The sequence below is a fragment of the Carassius auratus genome, chromosome 45 (genome assembly GCF_003368295.1).
Source record: "Carassius auratus strain Wakin chromosome 45, ASM336829v1, whole genome shotgun sequence".
Classification (NCBI taxonomy): domain Eukaryota; kingdom Metazoa; phylum Chordata; class Actinopteri; order Cypriniformes; family Cyprinidae; genus Carassius; species Carassius auratus.
Window position 1 is genome coordinate 7,612,566 of NC_039287.1, and position 17,906 is coordinate 7,630,471.

General features: G+C 36.2%; 1 protein-coding gene across 1 annotated transcript; it reads right to left on the bottom strand.

The window, feature by feature from the left end:
• Positions 1–915: 915 nt before the first annotated feature.
• On the bottom strand, positions 916–14,635 carry LOC113063097 (sialomucin core protein 24). Its single transcript, XM_026233267.1, has 6 exons — positions 14,434–14,635; positions 12,777–12,848; positions 5,116–5,187; positions 4,891–4,932; positions 4,355–4,411; positions 916–4,275 (listed from the first exon to the last, which is right to left on the bottom strand). The coding sequence occupies exons 1-6, from the start codon at positions 14,507–14,509 to the stop codon at positions 4,115–4,117; spliced, it is 480 nt and encodes a 159-aa protein (XP_026089052.1). The 5' UTR covers positions 14,510–14,635; the 3' UTR covers positions 916–4,114.
• Positions 14,636–17,906: the final 3,271 nt, after the last annotated feature.

Consider the following 17,906-nt stretch of genomic DNA (forward strand, 5'->3'; position numbering starts at 1 on the left):
AGATGACAAAAATGAACAAAAGCATTCTAAATGTAACCAGGCAAAAAAGATGGACTCTTGTTTTGTTCAGATGGTCTTATTGGATTATGATCTGTGACAGTACAGATTAAATTAGTATTGCATTAACTCATTTGAATACAGGAAGCACTGGTAAACACATGCAATGTGATATAATTGATTCTTGGTGCTCAAAACCCTTGATTATGGCAAAATGACATAGGCATGTTAACCGGTTGTGACTGGTTGTTACAATCCATCATGCAACATGTCCTTGTAATACTGCATTTCTCTAAAATGATTCATGACTCTAATGGTCGTGCTTTCAGTAGTATGGTATGAGGGGGAAACACTGAATCCCAGCATATGCACATCCTGTCCAGAGAAGAAATCCAAGCATTTGATGCAGAGTAAGCAAGAACGGAGTTGACGCTCAGGGTGAGCACATATCCTGTAAGTTAAACATTACAGAGTGTGTTTTAAAGGACTGTTTTCTAGGACATAGTGACATTGAAAAATATATAGTCCAGGGATTAGAAGACGTTTTAATGAATTCGAACTGGACTTCTGTTAATTTATATCATCTCAGGGCTCTTTATTCTAAAAAATATCAGAAATTCTTAAACCTGTGGCCGATGGAAGCCCATTTCCATCTCAGACTTTCAAATAAATCATGTCATGTGAGATACAAAGTTGCAACTGTTAGATAATGAGAAGTCACACTTGGGACATATATATGGTAGTCACAACTGTGAAAAAAAAGTTGATTTAATGGTGCATCGAGAGATAGAGTCACAATTAACTTTAACTATTTTTAGGTGGGAATTAACCTCTTGTGACTGTAATCATATATGGTACTGAAAAAGTGACAGTCATAAAGGTTTCTTTAAAAAAAAGGCAACATAAAACAACCACAACTGTTTTACAATACTCAAACTTTAATTCATTAATCACATTTTTAACCTAATTGTGAATGCAGATCTGAAACACAAGAACAAAAGAAAAGAGTTCCAAAGAAATAAAACCAACACAATAGAGCATAAAACTATTAAGGCAGACTTTCTGGATACAGATGCAATGTTAAGGGTCTTCTAATTGACAAGAGCGGATGTGCAGCATGTCCATGTTTATGTGAAGCAAAAAAAAAAAAAAAATGCACTACTGGACAACAGGCCATAGGTAATTACAGTTATTAGAAACTAAAAATAAAATCTTAACTCATGTATTAGTATTTAGGTAACAAAATGGTAGCACAAGCGAGATGCTATAGTCCATGTACCTCTCATTATCTGCTCACAACTTCAATGGATCAAACCTTGACTCTAAAATGTCCAAGTCCCTTTGAGTGCATCTCTTCATGACAATAGTAATTCTCATCATGTAATCTTAATTAAGGCACTTTATATTCAAAAGGTGCAGCAAAGAATGAACACTAGCTCAGAGCAATGACAGAATATGGCTATTTTATATCTGTTTCTGTGGAAATCTGATGCATGCACACAAACATAATGGCATAAGAAATCAAGGCCACAAACTACTCGAAGTTAGGTTGAATTCTATGAGTGTGAGAGGATTTGGAGCGGTTTACATTCTCAAACATTAGCATCCTTGACTGAGCTCTGAATTTGGAATTAAATGTAGAATATCTTTTATAGCCCTTTGCATGCACAGCTAAAATCCAGTTGCAACTATGTGGGATCTTTGGATGTAGCCTGATGCTAAACAGACAATACTATGATGAGTTGTGAAATTGTGCATTTATGATAACGATTATAATAAATTACAATGGAAACACTGTAGTCTGAATTTTTTTTTTAAAGTAAACAGTGTTTTTAATTTGGCAAAGCTGAAGCAAAATGGAAAACAACAGGATTTCTTCTGACTACACTATGGGCATGATGAAGCTTGTGAAGCATCATAGCAGCTTTTCATCGACTCATGCTAAAACAGACACCTTTGGCATTTAAGCACTGTGATAAGACAATGGACACGCAATTAAGTGGTTCAATAAAGAAAGTGAGGCTGAGTAACATGCAATTAACACAAAGGTGGGAATGGAACATTATCAACACTAGTGTATCAAGAAAGCAGATGAAAATGAAAGCACACAGCAAACAAAACGATTCTGCCATTACAAAATTTGCAAACCAAATAACATGAATCACTTCCCGAGCCAACACCTTTACAACTCGCAGAGGAAGTTATTAGCAGCAAGCTAATCAAGATTATTATATTTAAAATTTCACAAAGGAATGAAGGAAAAAAATTCCTCTGACAAGAAACGTGCCAACACTAGCCAGTCAAATGATTTTATGAACATAGTACCAAATAAAATTAGCTCAGCAAGGCAGGAATTAGGCATAGTGTAGATCTATTCAAAATAAATTCACCCAAACTCAATAATTATATTTCAAGAAATCAAACCAAAGCATTAAACGATGAGTCCGTCACAGATCTAAGACTCAAAATCGGCAGATGATTGTAGCGATGGACAGAAACGACAGAATAAGCAAATCATATCCTGAATGCACTTTTCTAGAGTACATTTCAGTTCTCTTAAGGGTAATTAACACAAAAGCTCCTAAAAAAAACATTAGGCTCTATGTACAAGCCTGAAGTATGTAAACCTCAGTTTATTGATTCAGTTTATGGTCAAAGAGTTCAGATTATGTATAAATATCGATCTGTTTTTGATTGGGAGTGCTAGAATCTAACTGACATTTCTGCGCTAGCAAAAAAAAAGATAATAAAAAATGAACCTCAAGAACTGAGAGAAGCATTTTGGAAACATGACATATTAATCCAACAAATGAATTAACTTGTAATTATCTACTCTGTATAATATAGCGATCAGTCCAGCTGGCAGATAGACACTAGATCTACTTCAATGAAACAAGCACGCATGCGCGTCTTTAAACACACTGAAATACAGGCAGACACACTAAAACAGAGCCTGGCCTCGATGGAGGCCCAACATGAACACATTCACACTTTTAAGGCTCACTTTAAAGGCAGCAAGCCACTGCCTCCACCTAAAGGCACTTTGACTCAACTGTCAATCATTCTGAATGGGATCATTGATCCTCCGCTCTCATAGCGCCTCAATCTATTCGCATGTCCGCCAGAATAGACTCATTTTAATGAAGACTCATTTCTGCTGTTATTAGAACTGGATTGGATGAACTCCTACGGTTTCAAATCCACCAACTCTCCAAAAGTACAATTTTAAATGGCCGATATGCTGGTAAGTCCCCTACAATGATAGGATGCTAACTAAGTGTATATAATGCATCTCCGATATTACCCAGCACTCCACTGTCACATTTGGGGAAGAAAAAAGGAGCGAGATTCCGGCTTTAACTCATTTTGAGAACTGATGTCTACTGGTTCTCTAACTACTGATAGTTAACAGTGAGGGACTAAGGTGGGGAATGTAATTTATTGCAAACATTTTGGTTCTCTTAGTTGATGTAAAAGAAAGGAATAGCCAAAAAAGGGCTTGAAATCAAACACCACACACAGATGGATACACTCCAAAGGACTATTTGATGAAAATGCAGAACAGATTTAAAAATGAAGGGGGAAAACTTTGTTCATTCAGTACTGAACTATAAACATTATTTGTGAACATGGTGATTATGTTGATGGAATATTGAGAACCATCATTCATGGTGACTGTATAAAAAACACTGTTCTAGTGAAGATACCTGAAATTAACACTGGAATTGGGAAGTATTGTAGCAAGTATGATAAGAAGGTGCCCCCTCCAATGACTTTTAGGGGAAACACCATGAAAAACATTTATGGACATAACTTTGAAGTTTGTGGTTGTACACGAAAGCAGGACACATTTCACATAGCCCATAATGCCACTGCCCAAAAAGGCTTGGGGCATTACTTTGTGTGTGGGGTGTATTTGTGTTAACAACCTTGAGTGATTGTGAGAGCTCTAACATTAACGAAAAATAAAGCTCAAATCACAGGAATTCAAATTAGAACAAATATGAGGCTGAACATGGGGAGGGTTTAAGAAATATCAATGAATCTGTGAGTAGAATGTGCCCTCTCAGTTTTGGGTTGGAGTGTGGGTTTTGTGGTGCCTCCAGGTGGTAGCGGGTTACAGGGTGTGGTAGTTGCGATCCTTGGATTTGCAGAACTTGTAAAGGAAAAAGATGACCGCTTGAAGCCCAAGGACTAACACAATTCCCCCGATGAAACTGGCGGCATCAAATGTGGATGATTTAGATGGAGAAGTAGTAGGTGACATGGTCGTGGTGCCTGTGGAAAGGCCACATTTTCAGTTAAACTTAAAAGGATAAAGGAAGTGTTTCACTCTGTACGAGAGAGCTATACTTACTTGTGACTGTGGCGTTTTGAGTCGGGGAATCTGCTGTGGTAGGGACTATTGTGGAAGCTGAAAAGAGAGAGAGAGAGAAAAAAGTGCTGTTCAGAATTTTTTTTTTTTTTTTTACATCAACAATAAACAGCTGATACATTAAATCTTACAGCCTGTTCTATGTTATGAACTGATATATATAGTTTCTAACACAGAGCAAGCTGTAAGATTTAATATAATCTGCTATTTTACTTTTTTTTTTTTTAATCTATTAGCAGTAACACGTATCGATAATAACTTTTTATTAAATGTACCTTTTTAATTTCAAATATTGTTTTATAATTTCAATGTTTTTCTTTTTATTATTGTTATTTTTAAGTCAATGTATTTTATGGCTCTTTATTTATATTTTATGGTCAACCAATATGAGTTTTTAATATGGGTATAACTTAATAAATAAAACTGACATTGGAATGACTTTGGCATTAGACTTTAAATTAAAGAGGTATGCATTCCAAGGTGTGTATGAATGCAAATGAGATGAGTCTGGATGGTACCGTTTGTGGGGGTAGGGCTCACTGTCGTGTTCGGTGATGGTTCTGCAGTACAGAGAAAACGCACAGATTATCACCAAAATCATTATCCCAAAATACAATTGGTCATGTCACAGAACATTTATAGCTAATGACTCAATTGCTCATTTTTGGCAGATAATGAATGCTACAGCCAAACTATTTTCAGCCATTATAAAAAGGAGCTTGAGATAGTAGGACAGGACGTACCTGTGCAGTTCACAATGACGCAGTTGATTGTTTGGTTCATAGCACTGACGTTATGACACTTAGGTTCACCATCTGAAACATAGTGAAGGCAAAACTAATTATTCTAAAGAAAAAAGAAAAAAGAAAAAAGAAAAGACAAGACCAAGCAAAGTCACTGTGCATTTGAAATGCAAAAAGGTGGAATTTGCTACTCAAATATGATTATCTAAATTTTGATGGATTGACTGAAATGATGTATAGCTGCACTGTCTAAAGATTTCAGAAGTTAGCTTTTTTTTCTCCCTGCTTTTCTCAAATATTGCAAACTGGTGCAAATTATCTTGCTGTGCACCGGAGGTGGGGAAAAAATATCTCTGAAACAGGTTATGCAAAATCAACTTGTCATAATAACCAGTAGTACATGAAATATGAAACATGAAGTACATGAAATTAATTCAACACTATTATATATTATATACATACACACACACACACATATACATACACATATATATATATATACACACATATAATAAATTATTATAAACCGCATATAATAAAAAAATGATAATAAATAATACAAATGTAGTAAGAACTGAGCAATTGCATCGACTCTTCACTCAACCTTACATACCATCAGTTTTAAGAATAAAGTCACAAACACTCCCTTGACTTACAAAAAGGTTTTACACCCAGAAATAAGAGGAACTGACAGTGTGTCATATATTTATATAAGAAAGAGATAATAAAAAAAATAGGAGTAGAAGGAATCAAGGAAGACTTTCCAGAAACCTCTGTGTCACAATCAGCTGGTTTCCATTTAGAGTATCCTCCCGTCACACATGATAGCATTGTGCGCAAATACGACAGACAGCTCAGTGCAGAAATTCCTACTGATAGCAATAATTCAATTTTTACACATTGTTTCGTAATACACTTTACCAACACGGTTTTCTTCCTCATTTTTTGTCGTTGACTTAAGTTCACAAACCCTGAGTCACAACAGACTAATTCACTAACTGTGTGTATGCACATATATGTGCTTAAAGCCTTGTCACACAGAAAACAACATATTCAATTACTTCATGAGTTAAAATTATTTAGAAATAAAATACTTTTAAAATATAGAAAAAATGTAGAATATAGAAATTCAAATCAAGCTAAATATATACATCTCAATACATACAGTATTTGTGAAGATTTTAAAAATGATAAATAAAATTATATTATTTACATTACTAGATATCAAATAGCTAGGTTCTCAAGGTTTGAGAAATAACATTGTCTAGGCCTGTATAAAAGACATATGGCTGCTGCTACAACTTGTGCTGTTTTGTGACTCTACAATACATTGAATCAACCATAACAGACTTTTTTCCCCAATAGGAGTGACCTGAACTGAACCCAGATGGGCTTTGAGTATTTTATGTCAAAAGAAGAGCTTCTCAGAGAACTGAGCCTCAAGCAAAAGCCTTAACAGGTTGGTTAAACTAGTGTTGTCACGGTACCAAAATTTCAGTATTCGGTACCGATACCAGTGAAAATCCACAGTAAAATCGTAAAATCGTAAACTGACGTTCCCAGAATTCTCTGCGATGCATTTCAAATTCTGTTTGAATTTTATGTTTTTTCTTTGAAATAACTGTTTCTTCTTATTTTTTTTCTTATCTGTTATGTTTATAAAGGTTGTATGTTACATATAATGTTGTTAAATGCATATTTCCGTTTAATGAGTCTCACCATGATGGTGTTTAGTGCTTGTGTGAATGACACTGTGCACCTTCCATGTATCTTATAGTTTAAAAACTGCTTGTGATGGGCTTTGTATCATCACGTCACGTGACTTTCTCATCACCACCTGCTTCTGGTGGTTACCAGTGTATTACAAATGTACAAAACAGATTTCAGCACTTCAATAAGTTGGTATATTAATGTTATATCAGTTAAATTACATTATTAAACTGTTCATTTAAGACAAAACTGTTACACCTTAAACGGTGTTACTATGGTATAACCGGTGTTTTTTATGGTATAATTCTGGCAACCACAGCTGCCATTTTTTTACTCTATATTTTACAGATAATTTTTTACAGTGTATTAAAAATGAACTTATTTTGATGGGTTACATTTACATTTATTCATTTAGCAGACGCTTTTATCCAAAGCGACTTACAGATGAAGACAGTGGAAGCAATCAAAAACAACAAAAAGAGCAATGATATGTGCTATAACAAGTCTCAGTTAGGTTAACACAGTACACGTAGCATGGGATTTTAACTAATATAATAAATAAAAAGAAAACCGATAGAATAAAAAAATAAAAGAATAGAGCAAGCTAGTTAGAGGTCTTTACACACACACACACACACACACACACATACAATTGCAAAATAAATGAAAAGAAAATATAATACAAAAAGATTAGAAAGGTAGTTAGATTTTTTAAAGAATAGAATTAGAATAGTGAGTGTTAAAGTTAGAGGGTCAAATAAAGATGGAAGAGATGTGTTTTAAGCCGATTCTTGAAGATGGCTAAGGACTCAGCTGCTCGGATTGAGTTGGGGAGTTCATTCCACCAGAAGGGAACATTTAATTTAAAAGTCCTTAAAAGTGACTTTGTGCTTCTTTGGGATGGCACAATCAAGCGACGTTCACTTGCAGAACGCAAGCTTCTAGAGGGCACATAAGTCTGAAGTAACGAATTCAGGTAAATGGGTGCAGAGCCAGTGGTAGTTTTGTAGGCAAACATCAATGCCTTGAATTTTATACGAGCAGCTATTGGAAGCCAGTGCAAATTGATAAACAGAGGTGTGACGTGTATTCTTTTTGGCTCATTAAAAATTATTTAATTAATTGTAAAGGTTTGATAGAATTGGCTGGAAGACCTGTCAAGAGGGCATTGCAATAGTACAGCCTGGACAGAACAAGAGCTTGAACAAGGAGTTATGCAGCATGTTCCGAAAGAAAGGGCTTGATCTTCTTGATGCTGAATAAAGCAAATCTGCACGATCGGACAGTTTTAGCAATGTGCTCTGAGAAAGTCAGCTGATCATCAATCATAACTCCAAGGCTTTTAGCTGTTTTTGAAGGAGTTATAGCTGATGAGCCTAACTTGATGGGGAAATTGTGATGGAACGATGGGTTTGCTGGAATCACAAGCAGTTCTGTCTTGGCAAGGTTGAGTTGAAGGTGATGGTCCATCATCCAGGAAAAAATGTCAGTTAGACAAGCTGAGATGCGAATAGCTACCGTCGGATCATCAGGATGGAATGAGAGGTAGAGTTGAGTGTCATCAGCATAGCAGTGGTATGAAAAGCCATGTTTCTGAATGACAGAACCTAATGATGCCATGTAGACAGAGAAGAGAAGTGGTCCAAGAACTGAGCCCTGAAGCACCCCAGTAGTTAGATGCTGAGACTTGGACACCTCACCTCTCCAAGATACTTTGAAGGAACTATCTGATAGGCAAGACTCAAACCATTGAAGTGTTGTTCCTGAGATGCCTTTCGCCAGTAGCGTTGATAGGAGGATCTGGTGGTTAACCATGTCAAAAGCAGTGGACAGAACAAGCAGGATAAGTACTGAAGATTTGGATTCTGCTCTTGCCAGTCTTAGAGCTTCAACAACTGAGAGCAAGGCCGTCCTAGTTGAATGTCCACTTCTGAAGCCAGATTGGTTGCTGTCAAGGAGATTGTTGTGTGTGAGAAATATAGAGACTTGTTTGAACACAACTCGTTCAAGTGTTTTTGCAATAAAAGGAAGAAGGGAAACTGGTCTGTAGTTCTCTAAAAGAGATGGGTTGAGGTTGGGTTTCTTAAGTAGTGGAGTTATACGTGCCTGTCTAAATGATGAGGGAAAAACACCAGTGTGGAGGGAAGTGTTGATGATGTGAGTGAGTGCAGGTACAACTTCAGGAGAAATGGCTTGAAGGAGATGAGATGGAATTGGATCAAGCGGGCAAGTTGTAGGGTGATTAGAAAGGATGAGTTTTGACACTTCTGCCTCAGAGAGTGAAGAGAATGATGTAAATGAGTGTAAGTTTGCTGGTGATTTGAGCTTGACTGATTGTGGTGTGGAAAATTGTGCACTAATGTGTTTAATCTTATTAATGAAAAACGTTGCAAAGTCGTCAGCAGGGTTACTGTGAATAGCTTTAAACTGACAATGGTTTTGCTCAAATGAAACTGTAAAATAGGTTTCAGTCTATGTACTATGTATGTAGTAAACAAACTTGCACGCCATGCCATTCATTCATTAAAACTGAGACACGCAGAACATGCAGGATTCATATTTCAACCAACTTTTGTAGCTTAACATTTACAGATATTGGTCCATATTATGGAGATTTGATTTGATTAATTTATGCTAACTTTGACAAATTCCTTGACTGTCCATATTAAAATGTAAGTTTCATTTGCGGAAATCATAGCGCTGTATGCGTCAAGAACCGGGTTGACCAGGTACTCTGTACCACCTGTACTTAAAAGAAACCTGGTACCATGACATTTTCATTTTTTTTAGTACCGACTTAGTACCGAAGTACCAGGTCTTTTTACAACAATAGGTTAAACTATAGACAGGTTTTGGGAAATACACAGCATACACTGAGAAAAGAAATGTCACATGCTTTTGTGAAAGGTACAACTCCCATGTTGAAATTCCATACTACGACAACACCCAGATGTTTTCAATTCCTTGCTTTCTGAATAAGTGCTTCACTAGCAAAAATGTCCATGCATTCCACACCACTTCTCAGCCCTCAGCAGTTCATACAGCCGGCAAAATAAATTCAGCTACCCACTCTCAAAAAAAGATTGAAGCCAAATGCATACATGTTCATTACATTAAAAGGACTGCACAAGCACTTTCTAGAGCAATCAGATGAATGAATATGATGCCAATCCAGCTTTCACAGATTAGACCGCAAAACCTGCCATTGAGATTCTATTCTTAACAGAACAGAGTGAACATCTGTGCCTCTGTCTCAGTACATGAGTACCAATGAGGAAAAACCCTATATACACACACACAGACACACACACACACACACAGATTCAAGTCTATGAATCTTTGTGGAACAAATCTGTAAGGGAATCACTACATACATCAATCTACACAGCATGCTTACACATTATGATTATATCAGATAAAGTTAACAAACAGGTATTAATACCTAATGCAACTGATGTAGTTAAACGTTTAAATATTTGTTTTGCAAACATTGTACTAGGTCGTCTCATCTTCCTCCTACACCCACACAGAGCCGTACAGTACATCAATAATTCACATGAGCATATTTACAGCTCATGTCACAGCACGCTGATTTAGCCTGAACATTGTTTTAACCAGGCCTTTACAGAAACGTCTTCAAAATAAATAAAAAAAGTGTCCTAAAACACAACACCAGCACTGACCCCATATTTTCTACATAGACACAATAAGAAATTGGGTGTAAACCGATCGCGTCATCTCTGGGGAGCTGATAGCACAATGCTAACGCTACTGGCTTTGTTACAGCGGGAGGTGCGGTTACAGATTTTACACCTGCTCAGGCCAGTCAGACCACTTCTCCTTGCTGTCAAGCATACTCTCGTACTTAGAGACACAACACAGACTCTCTAAATGTGGAGAATGGCAGCTGACATTTAATTTGAGATCGAGAACAAAACCTGTGAAAGAACGAAGGAAGTGGTTTATAACTGTATTGTTGTAGACAGTGTAATATAATCTTTTTAACTACTAACCAGAAGACAGATTTCAAAATAAATGAAAATTAAATAAACAAAATTACACAAAAACAAACAACAAGCTCACATGCTAACTACATTCTAAATATTAAAACATATGTCATAATGCTTCAATACAAATATAGTTGAGACAAAACTATAAATTATGCTTTACCAATTTATATACCTATGTTTATGTTTCGACCCTATATCTCATGCATGCCATAGCAAGTAATAAATATTAATATTAAATAAATATTAAAAATTTAATATATATATATTACATTGTATATTGAGCAGTAAGTAGGGACAGTTTTGCTGCAGTGCCCTGCAGCAATTAGAGGTCCATTGCCTAGCTCATCTTTTATTAATTTATTTATGTACTTCACTATTCTTTCCTTATTTACCCACTGCCACCTCCATTTAGTCATGAATGACTATGCAGAGTGTTGGTGTGGGTATTGAGGGTGGAAGAATGTATGGAGTCCATGAGCGCTGTTCATTCACTTGCCTTACTTACATTTCCTGCCGGTACTGAGAATCAAACCAAAAATCTTTGGGTTAAAAGTCAGATTCTCTAACCACTACACCACAACTACCATGTGCTGGGGTGTACACGTGTCAAGCGCTCTTCTTTCTTTGGAAATGCCTCTGCTTCCAGTCTGCCTTGACCACCATCAGTTTGTTCTGATAATACTGCTCTAATCTGAATGCATCAAGGTTATCGACACTCAGCTTGATGGCACGCTCAAAATGGAAGTGGGCTGTTGTGGCCTAATGGTTGAAGAGTTGTAACTAACTTGAAGGTCAAGGGTATGATTGTAATTACTGGAAAGAATTTTAGGTTTTGTGGGGGGTGAATGAACAGTACTCTACTGAGCAAGGCACCGAACCCCCAGTTGCTCCCAGACTGCTATGTTCATGATGTGTGTGTATGCACTTGGGTTAAATGCAGAGGAAAAATGTTCAAGTATGGTTAACCATACTTGGTCTACGTGTCACATTGTCACTTGAGTAAAGAAAGAAAAAAAAAAAAAAAAACGCACACGAGAGTAAAGGCGTCTTTAATTTTATTTAAAACAAGATATCAGACATATTTCATTATTATTTACTCATTTCTATTAAAATTTTAATTTTACACTCCTTTCACCCATGATACGGACACTTTCTTTCTGCTTACATTCGCTCCCTTTTTTTTTTTTTCTGAAGGGCCTCGAGCACCATAGCAACAGTGTGTGCGTTTCATTAGTATGTTTACTCTCTATGATTCATTACACGTCATCCATCAGCAAAGAGGCATGGAGAAGGACTCCAGGGAGAAAAGGGCAGTTACTTCAGGCTCACAGTGACCGAAGCCAGCATAATGCAGTCAATGAACCGGCTAACACACAAACCCTGGTTTACAATAATCTATTATTTCTACACCACATTAGGAATGCTTTCGAAAGTTACAGGATCTGTGTTAAGAAGCAACAATGTGCAAACCCATGCTAATCTGAGACGATTTGGTAGCAAAATATGCCATTATAATCTGGGGAAAAGAAAACTAAAAGGTCATGCTTTTCATTTTCTCTTTATGTAAAGGGGAAAAGCAACTGGATATTAAACTTAACTGGATATAAACACCACTGAAGCAAAAACAAAGCTATATATTCAAACTTTAAAAATCACATGCTACTGAAAGGCCAAATCCATTTACCATTAATGAAACAAGTACTATGCTAAGACAGACAATTCACTGTGACTAATAAGTCAGGTGAAGCATGTGTGCATCATACCAAATAGATCAAAATGTTGCCCTGGAAAAATATATAGTAAAAGCTTAACAGAAAAATGTCATGTGCGTATAACCAAGGTTCATTCATATACATATATATACACATGCATGTATACTTTTTTGAGGACAGCTGATTGTTGTCATATGAGCTTTGAATTTGACATGTAGGAGGGACTGACCTGAGCAGTTCATCCACTGGCAGTGAGTCACATTCCCACATGAATCACAACCCAATGAACCACAGTCTTCATCTGCAAAAAAAGAAACCACCCATTAAATAACATTATTGTGCATGCCTAAAAAAATATCATTGAGAATTCCAGCAAGCATGTCATATTCAAGCAACACATTGGCATTGGGTTTCTTGTATTGTTGACCTATTATGTTGCCACAGTTTGTGTCAGTGTTATCTCTCGGTCTTTTATCCAGAAAACAAGGAACACTGAGTAACCACAAAATAGGCTATTACAATTAGTTAAACATTCTCCAAGTCTCTAGCTGAAAGATAACGGAGCCATGCCCACTATATGACAATCAAGAATCTTTTTTTTTTCTAGTAGATCAACACATTTATTGTGTAGATGTGGAGTGGCTGAACAGAAAACTGGCAAGAGGACCAATGAATCTTGTGACCAAGTGAACATGATCTGATGTCTCACACACAAACCCAGGTCATTTAAAAACAGTGACAGGCTGATGTGAAATGAAGTGGACAGAAGATCTTTTTTTCTTCACATTGTGAGTTGTAACAAACACAAAAGAAAGCCCTGTCTAAGTCTCCAGAAAGAAACTGGTCATTTACACCAGAAGGTCCAGTTATGATATTTTGATCCCAAGTGCCTTTTTCCCAACAGAGAGAGAGAGAGAGAGAGAGAGAGAGAGAGAGAGAGAGTTCTCCGGTTTATTTTACAGCCCAACATGTGATTCTCTGGATAAATATAGATCTTAATGGAGGCAGAGCCACAAGACAACAAAATAGAAACGTTGATGTTTGGGATTACATAACAGCGGCAAGCCAACGATCACTGCGAGACACAGGATAGTCAGTGATTAATTAGTTCATAACCTAACGTTTACCAGTTTGGTTTCAGAACTAGGCAAAATCGAAAATACAGATAAAAAAAAAACCCACCGGAACCTGCGTTTAACAATATTAATATTAAAACTAAGTTTCGGAATCAAAAGCCGGTTATTTAGAATGATTCATTCAAAAATAACGAAAAAGAAGGTTTTAGTTCTAGAACCTTCCTTCGTCGGTGTGGAAGGAGCGACGTGGATTCCCGTAACTACACCACACTGAATCTGTAACGCAAAACATACAGCACGACCAGGGTGACCCTGGAGAATCAGGTATTTTGGTTGAATCAAACACGTACAAAGCCACCAGAGTAGTTCGATTCCTGAATAAACGACTCTTGGGAACCGGTTCTTTTTAGTGGAACAAAACATGCAGGGTGGTCAGTGTAGTCACATTACTGTGCGAATGATTCTTAGAAGTCGGTTCATTTAAAATTGTATACATTATACATATAGTCTACTTTAAAAAAAAAAAAAAAAAAAGTATTTCTTAAGAGTGTTATCCGTTCTTTTGAAATCTGAATTACCTCGTCATTTGGCAACAGAGTGTCGATGGCAGTTGATGTAATACGAGCTGAATCATTACCCAACATGTATTCCTCAAAAGTACGAAAAAAGAATACTTAATGGAACCGGAATCGAAACCACTCCTGATTAAAAATCACAGTTAAGGTGTAGCAGATGGCGTGATAGAGGTATGCGTTGTCCCAACAGGACTCGCTGCTTCACTGTTACATTTAAGATGATAAATCCACTCACCCTGTGCAAATCCGTGGCTTGTCAACGATCCGAGGAGGGCTATTAATGTTGTCACGAAGAAAAGTCTCCAAAACATGGTGTGTAATTGGTTTATTCTCAGTCCCCGTTCGGGCGTTCAGGTCGAGCTGTCTGCAACCTCACTTTAGCGTTGCTGTTGTGTGGATGTGGCTGCGCTTCCTGCTTTCTGCATCACGTGACTGGTTCTTTTCATCATTGGATAGCAAATGTGGCTTAAACCCGATAGGCAATATCTTTCCTGCAGGGGGCGCTTGGCGGCTCAGAAAGATAAGTCTCCCATTGAGCAGCATTAAACAGAAACCTGCATCATCAAACAGCCGTGATTGGCTCATCTTGACGGACGCCGAGAAAAGTAACGTGTACCACGTGGTAACACAGTGCTACTTTAACCGCATATATTTTACACTCAAAATGACACTGTGAAACTTTAATATAATTTGAATCGAAACCACGCATAGGAAAAGTTTAAATATGAAGAATATTATTTAGACCTCATCATATCTAACCATTTGGGCCCCGCTAAGCCCCGCCTCATTTCCGACTTGTTTCATGCTGATACCTATTCCACTCTCTTATTGCCACGTGTTTGCCTCACACTTCCTTCAAATGTTGCCATAATGTATAAAAATATAGCTCAGTTGGCGAAACCATGTAATATTTGTTGGGCACATTAAATTTGTTGAGCGACCTTTTCACCCACTAAAGTACTTTTACCTTATTAGCTAGCCCTCCCAACAAAAATACCTTGGAGTAATTTAAATGACGTGCACACAGGTCCATATCTACAGAGTTTATTTCGCAACGGCATTTAGGGAGCAAACAACCAGTCTCTGATTTTTGAGAAAAAGACAGCTTTGTACACAACTTCACGTGCCTTTGGTTTTAAGAAGGCTGCAGTTCTAGATGCCAAAACCCTATACCAAAACCCAAATATGTGATATGCAAATGTTTATTTGATTTTTGAAGCAATTCTGTTATTTCAATACATTCATTTATTTTTATAAAAGATTTGACAATTTTGTTTTGTATCTGACCGTGTTGGCCCATACTGAGCAGTGGCAGGCACGAAAAGAAAAACATTTTCTAAGAAACAGAAGCAGGCGAACGCCTCTGACCATATCGAAGAGATTAATTCAAAATAATTCCTTGTGTCAGTTTACATGATTTTGTATTCAAGCGAACTAGTGCACTGAAACTATTAAAATAATATATTTTTGTTAAAATATTTACTTATGCATTGATATTCCACCAGCAGCAGTTGCTGCTGGTGGAATATCAATGCATAAGTAAATATTATAAATACAAAGTCATGTAAATTGAATATAATAAATAATAAATAATCATGTTATTTATTATATATATACATATATATATATATATATATATATATATATATATATATATATATATATATATATATATATATATACATATATATATATATATATATATATATATATATATATATATATATATATATATATATATATATATATTTATTATATATATATTTATTATATATATATATATATATTTATTATATATATATATATATATATTTGTCAGAACTGGTGTTAGTACAAAAGAAACCGTAAACTATGAATTTAGTTTATAACATGGCATATATAGGATCATGAACTCTTTGCAAGGCTGCCACCCAGTGGACGAGACCATTAAAATAAAAATTCTGTTGACACGAAACCAAGTGTTAAACCTTTTAAACGTATAGTGTCCAGACTCCAGATAACTTATTACATGAAAAAGAATAAAATTGATATGCACGTAACATAGCAAAAAATATAAATACAAAAATATAACTGGACAAAAATATTCTGCAAATCTTTTTTTGTGTTCACATTTCAAAATACAGAAACAATACATTGATATTTCAAAATGTTCGACATTTTGACAAATCTATCCATATAAGGGAAAAGAGCAGGGCTAAACCGAAAAAGAATAATGTAATAAAAAACGAAAACCAAATGTAATGTTAAACCTAAAAGTGTCATGTTGAAATAGATAGATAGATAGATAGATAGATAGATAGATAGATAGATAGATAGATAGATAGATAGATAGATAGATAGATAGATAGATAGATAGATAGATAGATAGATAGATAGATAGATAATAAACTAGATAATAAACACCATATGCTGGTCAGGTATGTTGCAGGAGCTAGTTGCTTCGGATCAGCACATGACCAGCTTAAACCAGCTCAAACCAGCAGCCATGCTTCAAAACATACAGCATATGCCTTTTTTTTTCAACAGGATGTTATCATCTTTGGCTTAAGATAAATAAAAAATACACAGAAAAACAACATAAAACAAAACGTAATGGGTGGGAAATTTCTACCTTGACTTCACAATACGTAATTTTATTAACTGTATTGTAATATCAATCTTCCATCACCAGAGAGCAGCATTGTAATAAATATCGAACGGCGTTTTATTTCTCGGGAGAATACAGTTGTGACATAGCTTTTTATACTTTAAAATTGCTTAACTGCCTGGAAATCAGTATCAGTATTTTTAGCCCTGAACATTTTTTGCCATTAGATGCATTGGCACAGCCTAAACCTATAGTCTGTAATTTAACATGGTCAAGTAGATCAGTGGTTACCAATCCTGGTCCTGGAGAAGCCCCAACACTGCACATTTTAGATGTCTCCCTATTCAAACACACCTGATTCAACTAATCAGCTCATTTAGTGAAGACTCCAAGACAGGGGTTTGCAAGTTCGGTCCTGGAGAGCCGCAGTCCTGCAGAGTTCGGTTCCAACCCTGAAAAAACCCTCACCTCCCTAGACTTATTGATAATGAAGACATCGACGAGCTTGTTCGGGTGTGTTTGATTAGGGTTGAAGCTGGACTCTGCAGGACTGCGGCTCTCTATGACCGAACTTACCTACCCCTGCTCCAAGACCAAGATTGGGAACCACTACACTAGAAGAGTCGTTCTGTCAGCAGATGGCGCTGTATACTTTCACATGCAATTCACTATCATACTGCAATTACTAGGCTTAATATTTCTGAATAGAATGTAGAGAAAAATCAGCCAGTCATGTTGCTTCACATGAGATCCATATCGCAATATATAGCCTATTTCTAGTGTTCCTTCGTCCACTATTCTAAAATCCTTATTAGTAATTTTGAACTACCTAGATAAAACCTGCATCATAAAATGGTTTGATTTCAGATGGTCTTCCAGCTTGACCAAGTTTGTTTTAGCTCTTCTGTCTGGCCTGCTAGCCTGGACAAGCTGTCTTAAAAGTAACCATTCCTTTTACATGATTTTTCTGTTTTAGCATTTTACTATAGCCACAACAACTGAAACCTGCTTGATTGTTTTCCGTTCGGGATCTTTGTGGTCTGTACGTAAATATAATTAGTCATTATTTATCACTTTTTAAACTTATTAAAGATTTTTAGATATATATAACATGTTTATCA

Coding starts and splice junctions, on each gene's coding strand:
- LOC113063097 (XM_026233267.1), bottom strand. CDS start 14,509: ATGTTTTGGAGACTTTTCTTCGTGACAACATTAATAGCCCTCCTCGGA. Junction 4,933..5,115: donor CGTCATTGTGAACTGCACAG/GTACGTCCTGTC, acceptor TCTGTACTGCAG/AACCATCACCGAACACGACA. Junction 4,276..4,354: donor TCAAAACGCCACAGTCACAA/GTAAGTATAGCT, acceptor GCCTTTCCACAG/GCACCACGACCATGTCACCT.